At 38.2% G+C, this 17,712-nt stretch overlaps 1 protein-coding gene across 1 annotated transcript; it reads left to right on the top strand.

Moving 5' to 3' along the window:
* The first annotated feature begins 281 nt into the window (after window positions 1–281).
* Window positions 282–8,901, top strand: MS4A3 (membrane spanning 4-domains A3). The gene is made up of 6 exons (XM_045895242.1): window positions 282–437; window positions 1,091–1,225; window positions 4,308–4,364; window positions 6,695–6,853; window positions 8,110–8,211; window positions 8,818–8,901. The coding sequence occupies exons 1-6, from the start codon at window positions 282–284 to the stop codon at window positions 8,899–8,901; spliced, it is 693 nt and encodes a 230-aa protein (XP_045751198.1).
* The last annotated feature ends 8,811 nt before the right edge of the window (window positions 8,902–17,712 follow it).

The following is a 17,712-nucleotide window of genomic DNA, read 5'->3' as shown; positions in this document are numbered from 1 at the left end:
TATGTAATAATGTATGTGTGCATATAAAAATGAGAAGGGGATCACTCTTCACTGTTTCGAAGTTAAATGAGGCACCCAGACTTACTACAATAGTCTGATGATTACTACTCCAAGACGAAATGAAATTCAACCATGTAAATTGTTGCTCCATTTGTGAAGTCATTTTGATGTATGGACAGAATTGAACCCTTCTGTTGCACTAAAAAAATATTAGCTAGTGGCAAAGGGGAAAATGTCAAACCTCTGGACTTCTTTTCTGTGACAGCCGTCAATAACCCCAGATGGCCTCCCAAGAAGTTGGTAATGCAGGACCTGGGAAAGCCTCAGCAGGTGGTCCCCCAGCAAGCCAGGCGGAATCAGTGTTGGTAAATAACTCTGTCAACCAGCCCATTGATGAATTGCAAAATCACTGGAAGGAGAAACTACAAGCCCTTGGGGTATGTCAACCTTAGTGTAAAAATTAGAAAAATTTTGGAATTTTTCTAATAATTGGAAGAAATTAAATATCATGTGGAAAACCTTGTTTATTCCCATCAGGAAGAATCTGAGTTATTCATCACTGAGTCAATAATGTGCTTCTTTAAGAAAAGACTGGGGCCTATTTTAGACCTGGGGAGTAGGAAACATCCTATCAACGCTGGAGAATGGACTGCAATCTGACCACCACAGCAGGAGGCTGAGTTCTTATGAACTCACATTCCGTATTTTAAATTTAAAAATTGCGTTGAGGAAAGGCAGAATGAACTGCTATTTAATGTCTGAGTGCCTTCATCATATTACGGCCCTAACGTATACTAGGAAGATATTTGACCCCATCTATATTACCAGCCACGTTGCCTCTACTCCTCTGCCACTTTCTGGAAGGTGTTTGTGAGAATGAACAGGAGCAGGGGGAGAGGGGGAGATGAAGGGCTGCCACTGGGATCGGTGGGGATAGCATGGGATGAAAACCTCCCAGGGTAAGTCCGGCTTGACTTTATAATCATTTCAAGCACTGATATCTCCTTTCTGAAGAAAATTAAAATTGTCTCTTCTCCACATACACTAGTATATAACCATTATTTGCAACCCCTCCCCCCCCTTCTTACAGGCCATCCAGATCCTGAATGGAGCAATGATTCTGATCCTGGGTGTTTTTCTAGGTTCTTTACAAAACAGATACCATCTCTTCAGGCACTTTTTCTTTGTCTTCTACACAGCCTATCCACTGTGGGGTCCTATATTTGTAAGTATTCATATTCCCCTGACCAGAGTTCACTGCTTAAATACGACTGCTAGAAGTGTGTTTGATTACTATAGTGTCATTCTTAGGTGATTTGAAGATTGCCTGCTATGGGTTTGATTTGTAAGTCTTTACACATATTTTAAAAACCAAGTGCCTGTGAATAGTGCAAGACTGTTGAATCACAGATCTGTACCTCTGAAACAAGTAATACAATATATGTTAAAAAAAAAAAAGTAAATAGAAGAAGATAGCAGGAGGGGAAAAATGAAGGGGGGGACATCGGAGAGGGAGACGAACCATGAGAGACGATGGACTCTGAAAAAGAAACAGGGTTCTAGAGGGGAGGGGGTTGGGGGGATGGGTTAGCCCACTGATGGGTATTAAGGAGCGCACGTTCTGCATGTAGCACTGGGTGTTATGCACAAACAATGAATCATGGAACACTACACCAAAAACTAATGATGTAATGTATGGGGATTAACATAAAAAATAAATAAATAAATAAATAAAAACCAAGTGCCCTTCTGATTAAGAGAAGTCATATTTGCTGAGTACAACTTAAGTCCCAAACATTGAGTTAATGCATTCATATATTAAACCCAGGTATTATGTTTATGGATACTAAGAAAATTAAATGAAAACTGAGTATTGGTGAATTGTATTGTGTAGCCAAGAGAAGCCTGCTTTGGGACATAAGAGATTTGCCTGCTGATTACAGTCTGGAAATCAGAAGACTGATTTCCCCTATCTGGGTCAAAACGTAATCAATAAAATAAGCTTTGGTCCTAGGTGATCTTAAAATTTATTTATTTAGCTTTGTTATTTGATTATCACCTACCTGATGGTTTACTTTTTAAAAGGTGATTAGTAGGAAGTGTTAATTAGGCAGGACTTGTTTTGTTTGTAGATTCTGGTGTTAGAACTTTTGAGAATTTATATGTGTTTGGTCTCGAACAAAGATGCTACCATGACATAGCAAAGATGGGAAAGTTTAGTTGAAAATAATAAATGGAACACAAAATTGGCAAATGAAGAAGAAAGAAATTTATAGTAAATCTTGGGCTCTGATTTATTCAAGCTTTGATTTTTTTTTTCAAAATCATTGACCTTCAGCTGTCCTTTAAAACAAAATTGCTCATCATCTGGCCAAAATTTCTTGACCCAAATCAGATCTCGTATTTTGACAAAAGATTATATTCAGTTTCTGGATATAGTATAACACATGTAATTTAGATTTAACATTTCTGAAATGTTTAGGTAGTTAATATGATTGTTTAGATGACCTAGTTAGAATCTGGATTTTTTTCTAGAAGACCGGGAATACACATTTTTTCTGCATCGTGAATCCTGACTATCTAAATGGGAAATTTCCATGTTGTAGAAAAGAGAACAATGAAGGGTTTCAGTTATTCAATTGGAAAAGAGTATTTTTTTCTCAGAAAGCTGAGGTCAGTTTGTTGAAAAAAAGTGGTCAGGGAACCAGAGCTCACTCCTTTAAGGCATCCTCAAGACTAAGATTCAAACCTGACTGTTGGATTCCCATTGCTGGAAGCTTTTCTCTGGCTCTGTATAACTGATGGAGCAAAGTCTAAGATCTATGACATGGAACGAAGCCTTTCCTATCTGGTCTGACCTGTGACTATACCATAGTCTTCCTCCCCTTCCTTCTGTATACATGCCCTGCTATATATACAACAACCCTCCTCTTACTAATCCTTATTAGACTGTGTGACTTTAGAATGGATATTTAAGCTCTTACCCTTCAGTTTCCTAGGATAGTAGAGATAATATGAGGAGCTTATCTTTGGGTCACTATGAAATTAAAAGGAAAAAAAATATATAAAAACCTTAGCTATTATTAATAATATGAGTGCTTTGTGTATGCTGGGCTCATATCTAGGACCTTGCCATGTGTTATTTCATTTTATCCCCATATAGCAATAAGGTCAGTGATATTAACATGGGGATATGCACATCTCTGTTTTACAGAAAAAAAAAAAAACACAGGCAAAGAGGGGCATGACACTTTGCCTCAGGTTATAGGATGAGTACAAGCTGAAGACTGCATCAGGACACAGAGCGTATGCTCTTGGCCACGAAGCTCTAGCGAGCCTGGAGTTTCTTGTGATAACCACTTCGTTATTTGAAGTGGAATTCAAAACCTGTTCCTTCGTGTTCAATCAGAATTCAAGAATTGAATTTATGTAGCAAGCTTTTGCTCTCCACGATTTTGGCAACTTTGTCTTCAAACCCTAGGAGTGGCTTGGTAAATCGTTGTAAGATACATGGGGTATAAAACAGAATCAAGTTTTAAGAAAACCATGAACTTGTAGAGAATTCAATTTATCAAATTAGAGTCATGAAAACAATAGCTTATCAAAAATAATCATTTAAAAATTAGTGGATATATCAATATAGACAGATTTGCAGAAGTTCTTTTAGAACATCTAATCCAATAAATCAAACCCTTATATGAAGCCTGAGTAAGAACATGAGAATAATGTTACATATGCATGTGTATATAAATAAATATTATTGGGGCGCCTGGGTGGCTCAGTCGTTAAGCGTCTGCCTTCAGCTCAGGTCACGATCCCATGGTCCTGGGATCGAGCCCTGCATCTGGCTCCCTGATCGGCGGGAAGCCCGCTTCTCCTTCTCCCTCTCCCCCTGCTTGTGTTCCCTCTCTCGCTGTGTCTCTCTCTGTCAAATAAATAAATAAAATCTTTAAAAAAAATAAATATTATTTACATTTACTATAAATAGAAGCATAAAGATAATTATGTTACATTAAATATATGTATTTATTATATTTTTAAAGTATGTACACTCATATAACCTATAAAAAGCCAGACATAAAACATAATGAAAATATTATATATTTGCTCAAAATTTTAACTAATTTAAAATTGTATTGCTATAACATGATGAACGACATCAAGTATAATTCCATGTGGTAGAATGTGAATTTAAAAAAGAAACTTTGTGCAACCATTGCTAGATAGCTACTAATTGAAGGAGTACAAAGAAAAAATAGTTGAGACTTACTATTTTCTTATCTGTTTCATTTCCTGTGCTCAAACAGTTCATTGTTTCAGGATCCTTATCTGTTGCAGCTGGGAGAAAACCCACAAGAGTGTTGGTAAGTGGCAGTTCTTCTTGTCTTCCTTTGATCATAGGACTAGAAATAAGTTATTCGTTAATAGCAGGAGAGTAGAGGTTGGTGAATCCAACGGAGACACTGCGTCTCATGTAATGCACAAGAAAATTCTCTTTTCTTAAGGCGTTCAGATGTTAAATTATCAGAAAATCATAGAGATTCGAATGATTATTGGAATGGTTACCTTGAATATTTGATGAATCTGAAGCTCAGAAAAAGGCTTCTTGATTTTTTTGTGTAGTGAAACTTGACCAATTCTGATTACTTTGAGCATACACTTTCCACCACTAATTCTACAACTGAAAGCCAAAAGTTCTATTCCTTTAGTGATTCATTAAACCCTTTACTACGCCCTTGTTATGTGTTCTATCTGAATCATCTGCCCAGCTACACAACTTCCTAGCTCATTCACTCTGCCCCCTCCCTGGATGGCCACCTCAAACACCAACCCTTTTCTCTCACCTTTATTCTCTATTATTCTCTTGCTTCCTATTCTGAGAAACTCAAATCATTAGAGAAGAACGTTTAGACCCCCACTCTAATATCCACTCTGTGGACCAGATCTGTACCATTTCTCTTTTCATCCTAACCTCTTACGGCAGGTGACCTCTCTATGATTTTCTTCAAAGCCAGTATCCCTAACTTGAATACTAGAGTCCATTCTGTTGTTTTTTTTTTCCCCACCCAAATGTACCACTCCAAATGTCTTTCTGCTAGATCTTTTTAATCAGCCTATAAACATCCAGTTACTGCTCTAAACAGAAAAAAAAATATTTTGACCTTCTTGTCTTCTGATAGCTATGTGCACAATTTGCTTTTCCTTCTGTAGCTAAACTCTTTAAATGGATTATCTGTACTGTCTCCAATTCAGATCTGCACAGTTTCAACTAAACCCATTCCAGTAAGGGTTTATTTTCTTCCCTAGCCCATCTCCATAATCATTCTCCTTAAGGTTACTGCAGACTTCTATGCTGACAACACAAAGATCAATTCCCAGTCCTTATCTAACTTGACTCATGAGCAGCATTTAGCACATAGTTGGCCACTCCTCCTTCCACTAATTTCTTCACTTGGCCTCTCGAACACTTTGATTAGTTGGTTTTCCTCCTGTCTTTTCAGTGTCTCCTTCTCAATGTCCTTTCCTAGTTCTTTTGCTTCTCTCTGACCTTTGAAGGCTGGGGTGCCCCAGAGCTCAATCCTTTGTCACCTGTCCTACTCATTCCTTTTGTGACCTCATCCATGCTCATACCTTCAAGTGACATCTGTATGCCTACAACTGTGAATAAATACTTCCAGCCTCGATCTCCCTCCTGGGCAACAGGCTGGTGGATCTCATTGCTTCCACTAAGGGTTCTAAAAGCCCCAAAACTCTACTCCTAATCTTCCTCAAGTCTTCCCCCTCCACTGTCCTCTCCATGTCCACTGATGAGAACTCCCTCCTTCCAGATTCCCAGGCCAAAAACCTGAGAATTACCCCCAATTTTTCATTCTTTGACAATCTTGAATCCAATCTGTCAACAAATCCTATTGGCCCTATGCTCAAGCTCAGTCCAAGTTTGACTGTTTCTCCTCTAGTCCACCACCATCTTCCTTAATTGGGCTCCTTGCTTCTACCCTCGGCCCTCTCTAAACCAGCCTCTTGAGACACCAGTGTTCCCTTTGGTACATTCATCTAACTGTGTTGCCCCTTTGCTCAAAGTCATCCAGTGGCTCTATGTTTTCCTCAGAGGAAGAACCAAAGTTCTTTTCGAGACCTGCAGGGCCTGGTGTGATCCAGCTCTCCTCTTTCTCTCCAGCTTCAGTTCCTCATATTGTTGACTTTGGCCACTCCCCTCTAACCATCCACCTTGTCCTCTTGCTTCCCCCAAACATGCCTGCAACACTCTGGCTGGAGGACTCTGAGCTGTTTCCTTGCCCGCAAGGACTCTCCTCCAGTTATCCTCTTGCGTATCCCACTCGGCTCCTCACTGCCTCTTCCTGGGCAACATTCCTATTAATACCACCATCTCCACTCCTTGCTGGATGTCCAGGTCCTCCTCACTCCACTCCATTTGCCTGCAATACTTAACCCCTTTAAAAAGTACTATGTAATTTACCTATTTGTATGCTTAATTGTTTTCTTTGTCCCTGCCACTAGAGTGTAAGCTCCATGAGGGTATGGATCTTTGTTTGTTCATTGATGTGTGCCCAGCGTCTAGGATGATGCTGGGTGTGTGAACAACCTTAAATTGATACTTATTTAAATGAATCACCACCAAAGGAAGGAAGGATGTGCTTCCTATATTAAATGAAAATTCCTATTCTATTTTTAGGTGCAAAAAACTTTTGAAATGAGTATTACCAGCGTTGCTGTGGCTCTAGCTGGATTTGTTCTTCTCTCCATAAATTTAGCAGTTAATAAGCTGTCTTTCAGGAGTTGTGAGTCTTCACAGTCACAGGACTTATGCATTTTCATGGGCATCTTTTCAAACGTATGTTTTCAAAATTTGTGTTTAATTAGAAAATATTTCAAACAATCTAAAATGTACAGAAGAATAATATATCAGGTATCCTGCGACCTTGATTTGAAGCTGGGCTTTGCCACTCATTAGCTCTGTAATGAAAGTCAAGTTAGACAATCTTTCTGTGCTTGAATTTGCTCACCTTTCAAATGAGGATGGTAATAGTATCAGTCTCACAGAGTTGGTGTAAGGATTAAACAAGTTAACATTTGATGAACAGTTAAAGCAGTGCACCTTGTGTTATATTATTAATATTTATTACTACTATTACACTCTCCAGAGAGATTAAATCGAAAAAAAAATTTCTTTCACATCTTCCTTAATAAAACTGACTTGGGAGATTTGCAGTGTTCTCTGTGGTCTGGGATTTTCAAATCATGACTCGCTTTTGAATTCTGGGGGGTATTTTATTTTTAAAGGGAAGTTCCTTAAGAATAACCTTTTCAAATGATTTTGTTGTTTGTGTGAGATAATCTCTCTCTTCTGAGGTCCACTTAGAATTAAGATTTCCCTTCAAATTTGCCTATTTTCTCCATGATGACCTATTTTTACTGACTGACTCCCAGTCCTCCTGTGTGCTGCATAGAGTTTGTGCCTCATTTTTTTCTAAAATTGTATTTTTAATTATCTAAGTTTATATTTATATGGATCTGATTTTTTTTTTTTCCTGTGGATTTCATAGTATTTTCCCTCTGGAGCAATTTTGTATTTGCTTCTTCAAGGTGTCCCAGTGATAATAGAAGAATTGCTAATCAATAATTTTGTGTTTAATATTTCAGTTTAGTGTTTAGTTTTTAGCAATGATGTAAATGCACAAACCCTCTAACGAAGTTCCGTTAATGAAATGGTGGAGGGGTCATTTTTGTCTATTTTCCTGAACTTCCTACTCGTCTCCCTAGTTTGCTATGACTCAAATTAGTAAATGTTAGCGAGAATATCAGCATTTTACCTCTATTTACATTTTACCTTTATGGTTTCTTCACCCATGACTACTTCACGTGGGTTGATAAAGAAATGCAATGTGTCTCTCCAGGGAAAATATTTCCATGTTCTTAGGGTGACAAAGTGTCTCTTATAGTGTTGGTGTGTGTCTGTGTCTTAAACCTAATCTATGGTTCACTTTGTTCTGTTTTAAGGGTGGGAGGTGTTATATTTGGTTTCCTGATGACATTTTTTTCCCTCTGGATGTTTGTACTGGGTTTGATATGAGGCATCATATCCCCTAGGGCCTGATGTCCCTAATGCTGATCCTTACCTTGCTGGAATTATGCATAAGCATCTCTGTCTCAGCCATGTGTTTCATAGAAAGCTCATGTAATTCGAATAAGGTGGGTTTATTTCCATGACTAATAATTCACATAGTCTGCTAAGGTTTGAGGTTCTCTCTGAGTCCCAGAATTAGAAAGACACATTTATGCAGTAATGATTTGTGGGGTTCCTGGAGTTGGAGATGGTATGAACATGAGGGATGGAATGAAGGCTGGAAAATGAGGAAACAGTGTATTTAATGTAATATTCAATACATGTATAACATCATAGTATAATGTTATAGTAATATAATTAGTATCATAATCAATAAATTAAAATATCAATAATAATACAACTACTACAATATAATGAATATTATAATAACATTTAGTATATTTTTATACAGATATAATTAAGTTCAATTATTTCCTTGTAACTTGTCAGTTTCTAGTTGTCTAGCCAGGAAAAAATTATTAATTCTTTCCAGATTTTAGGTAACTCAACTATAAGATGAAAACATTTTCATTCTCTTCTGACGTTTGTTGTGAGGACCATGTACATAAAACTTCAGCACAGTAATAATCAGCAATCACATGTTATTGGCGATGATCATGATGATTAAGGAAGGGATGGAAGGGGAGGGAGGGGATGATCCTATTCTTGGACATTGTTGTTTTATTTTCCAGGTGATTTCCTTTCCTTCCAATTCTCATTCATCAGGAATGCCTCCTGATGAAAATAAGTCTGAGAGCAAGGAAATTCAAGCTTAAATCTCCAGTGAGTCAGAGCTTCATCCAAGAACTCAGGAGGATGGGAGACTGCAAAATATAATCCTACTCTCTTAGGACACCAATCATGAGAAACTTGAATATTTGACTCAGTTTTTTCTGTTCTAATTATAAACTCCATTAGTATGTTTGGATATGGAAGGAAAAATACACTTCTTTAGACATTCTTGGTTTCATAACTTCTGTGATCACCACTGCAAAGTTGTTCCCAGAATCAGTGCTCTTTCTTCTTACCCACCTACTCCACTGATTTATAAGGTTTAAAGAAGCCAAGTAGAAGAATTCCTGTTTTATGTATTCTCTCTAAACCCAACTCCCAACCATCCACTGAAAAAGAAAATGAGTCAGATTTTTTTCACTGCAGAAAAACACTTCCTGACTTTAGCCGACATCAGTATTGTGAAAACTCAAATAAAAATCCATCATTATCATCAAGATACATTTTTACTACATTTGAGGTAGGAGGGTCAAGCCTCAGAGATTTTATTTCAGTCAGCTTCTGAGATTCCAACATGCCCCGATACAGAAATGATGGTGTGGACTGGGGACTTTGAGAGCAATATCAACATTTGTTCTTCAAAGGATGGTGAGAAACTATAAAACAGAGAAGTGAAAAATAAGGCTTTGGAATCTCACAGATCTGGCTTTAAATTCTGATACTGTAAATCAGTACCCATGTGAACTTGAACAAGTTACTTAATCTCCCTGACCTGTTTTTCCTCATCTATAAAATAGGTGTGATAATATCAATGACTTCCAGGCACCTGGGTGGCTCACTCAGTTAAGTAACCTACTCTTGATTTCAGCTCAGGTCAAGAGCTCAGGGTCCTGAGATTGAGCCCCACATCAGGCTCCATGCTCAGCTCAGAGTCTGCTTGAGATTCTCTCTCTCCCTCTCCCTTTGCCCCTCCCACTTCTTGTGCTTTCCCTCTAAATACATACATACATACAATCTTAAAAAAATATCAACGACCTTATCAGTTCTTATGAGGGTTGGACAAAATATAGCAAAGGTGAAATAGACCTACAAGTACTAAATAATGGTGTTATTGGTGCTCCCGCTGCTGCTGTTAAGGCTGAGGCGGGATGGTGGTCAGATGTGTAGGGAAGATGGCAGAAACCCTCACTTCCGTTGTGGCTCCTCCTATCCCCCAGTGATATTAATGGCTATCTTTTCAAGGTGGCAGTTTGATGTTAAAGCTCCTTCTGATATATCTGGTTCCTGATTTATCTACTGCTGAAGTGCTTATGTTTCACATTTATAAATGAATTCCTTTCTCTTGATACTAAACTGAGTCATTCATAATGTCCATAAGTTCATACCCATGGGCTACTCTTAGCTCCTTGTTTACCATATGTGCAAAAATTCTTTCACCCTCTTCTCAACTAATTGTTGCCTCTCCAGAGCCACACACACACACACATACACACTCATTTTATATATATATATATATATATATATATATATATATATATATATATATATATATATATATATTTTTTTTTTTATCTGCTTTTTAATCTATTCAACAATATCTAAGGAGTGTCTACTATGTGCATGTTCTGTGCTAAAAGTTTAGGATACAATAGAGAATGATGGATAGTTTCTGCTCTCAAGTTGCTCATAGTGGGATATATAGACCCATGGAAATATGTAATTACAACATGGAGTATTAAGGGCTATGATAGGAAGAGTATAGGAATCTGGGAAGACGTAGGAAGAGTTTCTATCTCAGGCTAAAGGAGATTACACTTTTTTTTTAGAAAACTTTTCTTCTAAACTGAGGTCTTAAAAATGACTAGACTTGGCATGATGAAGGGGGATGCACACAAAAGTCTTTAATCTGGGGAGAATTGGGGATATTCAGGGAACTAACAAGAGAGTTTAGTGTATCTATGCTGTGTGAGGGGCAGATGGCAAGATAAAACTTGGGAGAGGGAAAAAGTATACACATCACAGGATACCATAAGACAGAGCAACTCTTTGAGTCTTTAGAAGCAATTGAAAATTGTCTGTAGTGGTGTTGAGCTGGCTTATGTAGACTTGTGAGAGCTGATTTTAAATTTTCAGAGATCACAAGTTCATATGTTTTTGGTGACTTGAAATTGGCTGTAGTGGTAAGATTTATACCTCAGAGATTGGTAAGCCACAAGTCACATTCCCACCCCCATCCTCCAAATCTGGAAGGCCAGTTGTTGAATATTTACAGCACACCACTGGATAAATATGGACAGGGCATGCACTTATTTGAAATTTAGAGATAGCCTTTTAGTTGCAATGTAGAGTGTAAGGGAAGGACTTAGTGGAGAAGAGGTTGATTAGGAGTCAGAGTACACAAAGCAAATGATGGGTGCATATAGACTTCAGCAGAAGAAAAAAGTTATTTAGAGTAATATTTGTATTATCATTTTTAATGATTTCTACTTTTCTCCTCTAATATGTTATAATTAAATAAATAATTTCTTTGTATTTTCCCAAAGATAATCTGCTAACAAATTTTGATCAAAACATATTGACGTCCTGTAGTGGACACTGTGATTGTCTATCTGGCAGCCATTCTAGCTATCCCCAGCTTGATGGTAGCCTCAAGATTTTGGTAGGGTTAACCTCACCCTGGGCTGCAGGGCTCACCATGGTAAATCTGAACCCATCAGAACACTTCCATTCTTCTTGATTGTATCAGCCCATGAAATGTCCCTGGACCAGGGCTTGATTCATTTGTGGAACCATCAACATTAAGTTGGAGGCTTTTTTACAAATGTAAAATACAACCTTCCCTTTCATCATATTTGTGAATTAAGCTTCAGCTAGAACTAGTAGCTATTAGTGGCCATGGCAAAAACTGATCTGAAGGCAATGTAAGAGAATTTCAGAAAATAGAAATCAAACCCTAACCTAACCACACCTGAAATTTAACCTATATCTGGAATTAGAAGTTTCATGAACACATTTTGTTTTTATTGTTAAACATTTGTTGCAAAAATATTCTCCCATTCTGATTGTGTTTTGTTTTATTTTGGTGTTTTTTGTTACCTCTTATTTTGCTTCCACCCCAAATTGCTGTTGTAGTTATATTTACTCACTTTTCATCATGATTTATGCATTTTGTGTTTTGTGCAAGAAACCCTTCCTTACCTCAAGTCCATGGAGATTTTCTTTTTATATTATGATCTTTAATATATCTGTAACTTACTTTTTCTATGGAGAGTAACATCATCATCATCATCATCACCACCATCATCCTCCTTTTGGAAAGCTAATAATTCTAGAAATTTTCGGTTGAATATCTCCTTATTTGCCATACTGAAGTTGACATACATGCATGCATCTACCCAGAGCCTCCTATTTCAGAGACTTTGTTGTTGTGAAAATACCACATTGTTTTAGTTGTACAACATAATTATTTTTTGGTAGTATGGACATTTAACAGTATCAATTTTTCCAATCCATGAGCATGGAATATATTTCTATTTATTTGTGTCATCTTCAATTTCTTACATTAATATCTTATGGTTTTCAGTTATTCTCTTTAATTATGGGATTTTTCCTTTCAGGATCTTGCTCATCTTTTATTATATTTGCACCTACAAATGGGGCAAATTTCTTTCTTTTTTAAAGATCAATATATATCCTTAGTCTCTTCTCATCTGAGACACTTTCTCAGACTACCCTTGTTTTTCATGACTTTGATATTTTGGAAAGCACCGTTCCAGTATTTTGTAGAACATCTTCTCAGTGTGGGTCAGTCTGATATTATGCCCTGATTCAACTAGATTTATGGTTTTGGGGGAAGACTTTCATACAGTTGAAGTACGCTTCTCATCACATCATGTAAGGACACCCAGTATATTCATATCAACATAGCATCATTAGTGTAATTAACCATGATTACTTAGTTAAGGTGGTGTCTGTGAAGGGGTTCAGAACAAAGTCTCCCCAAGATGTGCCTCTTTAGCTTGTAGACTGTTTTGAGTTGAAGGCAATCAAGACCCTGTGGGCTCAAGAGAAACTTTTATCTCTCCCTTAACTACCTAGAGGGATCTAAATTGGAGATCTTTCCCAGAATAAGAGTTATTGCCAGAGATAAAATTATTTTTTAAAGATTTATCTATTTATTTGAAAGGGAGAGAGCATGCACAAGCAGGGGGAGGGGCAGAAAGAGATGGAGAGAGAGAATATCTTTTTTTTTAAAGATTTTATTTATTTATTTGATAGAGATAGAGAGAGGGAGAGCACAAGCAGGTGGAGTGGCAAGCAGAGGGAGAGGGAGAAGCAGGCTCCCCGCTGAGGAAGGAGCCCGACATGGGGCTTGATCTCAGGACTCTGGGATCATGACCTGAGCCGAAGGCAGCCGCTTAACCATCTGAGCCACCCAGGCGCCCCTAGAGAGAGAATCTCAAGCAGACTCCCCACTGAGTGTGAAGCCTGACACAGGGCTCTATCTCATGACCCTGAGATCATGACTGGAGCTGAAATCAAGAGTCAGACGTTCAACTGACTGAGCCACCCAGGCACTCCACCGAAGATAAATTTTATGTGAGTGACCCATCTGTATGGCAGGGCAAACATCTAATTACCAAACATCTACCCTTCTTATTGCCCTGTAATTTTCCTTCCCCCTCTTTGAAGCCCCAGATCTCTATCCCATTCCTTAGCTCAGGATGGCTTATACACCTCGTTTTACCTTTTTGTCTTTGTACCTCTCATATATGTGGAACTCTCGTACATATGAAATTAAATTTGATTTTCTCCTGTTAATCTGTCTCATGTCAATTTAATTCTTGGACCAGCTGAAAGAAACTTTGAATGGTAGCATTTTTTTGGAACAGAGTACATGGGTGGGTCTCTAGTTTGAAAATGCTACTGACAACCCAGTAGAATTAATGCATAGAATTTACATTAAATCTAAAAATCATGTATTTTTACCTTTATGGATTAAGAGAAATTATAAAACTTTCTAGAGAAAGACTGCATGACACATACAAATATTTGTAATTTTGTAAATAATTGTAAAATTACATTGGAATTGCCAAAATGAACTCTAGATGCTAGAAGAAAATGGAGTGAATGATTCTGAGTGAAAGAATATTTTCCATTTCAAACGCTATACTTCTCTAGACTTCAATCAAGTACGGGGATGTAAGAAAGGAAATGTTCAGGCCAGCAAAATCTCAAAAACTCTTATCTCCCAGATACCCTTTCTCAGCATGTAACTGGAGATTGTGTTCTACTGGGACCATGAGAAAATAGAAATGGAGCTAGGGAGCGCTCTTGCACACATACCATTCCCGCGGCCTGCATTGCCTGCGGGAAGAAGGAAGATGATTAGTTTAGCAAGGGAGGATATTTTCACATAAGAATTTTATCTCCTGCTTTTAAGAAAAAGAATAAAGATCTCTCCCAGCCCCAGCAACAATGCACTAACCACAGCTTGCAGCCAGTGAAAAATCGCCACAACCTCAAATCTTTGTTCTTCTCCGATGAACTTTTGTTCAAAACAACCCTTCCCAAAATTGGATAGCCACATGCAGAAGAATGAAACTGGACCATTTCCTTACACCACATACAAAAATAGACTCCAAATGGTTGAAAGACCTCAATGTGAGACAGGAGTCCATCAAAATCCTAAAGGAGAACACAGGCAGCAACCTCTTTGACCTCAGCCGAAGCAACTTCTTCCTAGAAACATCGCCAAAGGCAAGGGAAGCAAGGGCAAAAATGAACTATTGGGACTTCATCAAGATAAAAAGCTTTTGCAAAGCAAAGGAAACAGTTAACAAAACCAAAAGACAACCGACAGAATGGGAGAAGATATTTGCAAATGACATATCAGATAAAGGGCTAGTATCCAAAATCTATAAAGAACTCATCAAACTCAACACCCAAAGAACAAAGAATCCAATCAAGAAATGGGCAGAAGACATGAACAGACATTTTTCCAAAGAAGACATCCAAATGGCCAACAACATCCAAATGGCCAACAGACACATGAAAAAGTGCTCAATATCGCTCGGCATCAGGGAAATCCAAATCAAAACCTCAATGAGATATCACCTCACACCAGTCAGAATGGCTAAAATTAACAAGTCAGGAAACGTAAGATGTGGGCAGGGATGTGGAGAAAGGGGAACCCTCCTACACTGTTGGTGGGAATGCAAGCTGGTGCAGCCACTCTGGAAAACTGTATGGAGGTTCCTCAAAAAGTTGAAAATAGAGCTACCATATGATCCAGCAATTGCACTACTGGGTATTTACCCCAAAGATACAAAAGTAGGGATCCGAAGGGGTACATGCACCCGATGTTTATAGCAGCAATGTCCACAATAGCCAAACTGTGGAAAGAGCCAAGATGTCCATCGACAGATGAATGGATAAAGAAGAAGTGGTATATATATATATACAATGGAATATTATGCAGCCATCAAAAGGAATGAGATCTTGCCTTTTGCAACGACGTGGATGGAACTGGAGGGTATTATGTTGAGTGAAATAAGTCAAACAGAGAAAGACATGTATCATATGATCTCACTGATATGAGGAATTCTTAATTGTAGGAAACAAACTGAGGGTTGCTGGAGTGGGGGATGGGGTGGGAGGGATGGGGTGACTGGGTGATAGACACTGGGGAGGGTATGTGCTCTGGTAAGCTCTGTGAATTGTGCAAGACTGTTGAATCTCAGATCTGTACCTCTGAAACAAATAATGCAATATATGTTAAGAAAAGAAAAAAGAAGAAAAGGTAGCGGGAGGGGAAGAATGAAGCGGGGGAAATCGGAGGGGTAGATGAACCATGAGAGACGATGGACTCTGAAAAACAGAGTTCTAGAGGGGAGGGGGGTGGGAGGATGGGTTAGCCTGGTGGTGGGTATTGAGGAGGGCACATTCTGCATGGAGCACTGGGTGTTATGCACAAACAATGAATCATGGAACACTTCATCTAAAACTAATGATGTAATGTATGGGGATTAACATAAGAATAAAAAAAAGGAAAAAAAAAGAAAAAAACAAAACAAACAGACAAACAAAAACAACCCTTCCCAGTTTCCTTCTAAAACCTAGTAAAAGCTGACCTCCCCTTGTTTTTCGGACTCACCTACAGTTTGCCATACTTTGCTTGTCCCAAATTGCGATTCTTCTGCTATTAGTGAATGAACTCATTTTGCTGGGAAAATAACTGGCCATTTTATTTTTCTGGTTAACATTTCCAATGTGCAAGAGTACACGAAGCAAGAGAAAAAAGTGGGATCAGGGAAATAGAGAATCCAATATAAGACAGGCTAATGGGAAGTCCTATAACAACAGTGTGGCATGCTTAGAGGCAACCAGTTCAGACTGGAACAAGGGCAGACAAGTGATCTAGGAAAAATATGTGCTACCTCATTCTCCAGGGTTAGCAATGGGAAAAAGAGGGTTGACAGGCAATGTATACAACACTCAGAAGGTATTGGAAGATAAAATTACATTTTCAAAAATAAGCTGATAAAGAATAGGAAATTATGCAAAGTTTTGGAATAATACTGAAAACAGTAAAAAATGATTTTGACCAAATGTTCCAATATAGTTATAGTAGGAGGGTAGGGGTAAAGGGAGAAGGGTTTAGGAAAGCTCATCATTCATAATAGAAACAGGAGTTAGTGTCTGCCCTTTGCCTGTGAGTCTAGGTGTCTCTTATTCTCCCCACTGAGCAGATGTTTTTGGTCACAAGAGAACAAATATATTACACACTTATAATTTTCCCTGTTAAAGTGCCATTTGGGGAGCTAGAGGGGGTGTGAGCAGATAGAGAACAAACACGTGCAGGACCTTCGCAGTTGAGTGGTCCTGAAGCAGCGATGGCAGATCGGCTCCAATTTCAGGAAGGGTTCAAAGCGATTTTAAGTACCTGGGTTGTCTGGGTAAATCTTTTTCTTTGCATTTCTGAAGTCATGTAAATGAAGAGACAAAGGCTTTCGCTTTTAGATCCACCTGTCCGGTTTTGTGAACAATATTTTCTCATTTCCTTCCTTTTTATAACCCAACTTCCCATGGAACCTTGGTGTTTGGTGTCAGTTTCAGCCTTTCTGGGCCTCTTAAAGAGAGAGACAAAGGGACACAGAGAGACAGAGAGACAGAGAAAACGAGACTGTAATAATGATTCCTTTGGGAGTATCAGAAAATACCCCCTAAGAGATAACATCTTTCCATTTGTAACATGAAAATTGGTGCATATTTATTTTAAGTAAATTGAATATTCAGTTGGAGAAAACAATTGTTCAGGTGGGATCTGAAAGCAAATCTCTTCTGAGTTTGGAAGAATAAGTCCAGCATGTACTGAGAGAAGAAACTGCTTGTGGAAAGCATGTGTGCTGATGGAAAGCATGTGCAAATGCAGTGCTGGATGGCTATACACGCCCCGTGGTGCAGGAAATGATCACTCTATTATCTCTTTCTTTCTGACAGAAGCATGATTGAAACTCATCTTGATAATCTTGCCTCCACCAAAAAAAAAAAAAAAAGTCATATCGGCATATATTTCAATGTTCACAATTGTGAAAGACAACACCACATGTTCTAAGGACTCAAATGTGGGTATAGGATTGGGTAAGCAGCTCAAGAGGGGTAGAAGAAGGTGCTGGTGAAACCAAGGTATGAAGCAAGTTGGGGGCCATAAGATATGTCTCAGTTTCTGGTTTGCATTTTGCAAGTTTCTATTGAAAATTCTCACAAGACAGTATCATGTCCAAACACCAAAGACAATCCTCCATTTGTTTCCTGTCTAAACCTCAAGCTTAATTTCTTTTTTTTTCTTTAAG

The sequence above is a fragment of the Mirounga angustirostris genome, unplaced genomic scaffold (genome assembly GCF_029215605.1).
Source record: "Mirounga angustirostris isolate CCGP_5_RB_7025 unplaced genomic scaffold, mMirAng1.0.hap1 SCAF_13, whole genome shotgun sequence".
NCBI classification, from domain to species: domain Eukaryota; kingdom Metazoa; phylum Chordata; class Mammalia; order Carnivora; family Phocidae; genus Mirounga; species Mirounga angustirostris.
The sequence above is the reverse complement of the archived record's forward strand: the minus strand, read 5'-3'. Positions and strand labels throughout refer to the sequence as shown.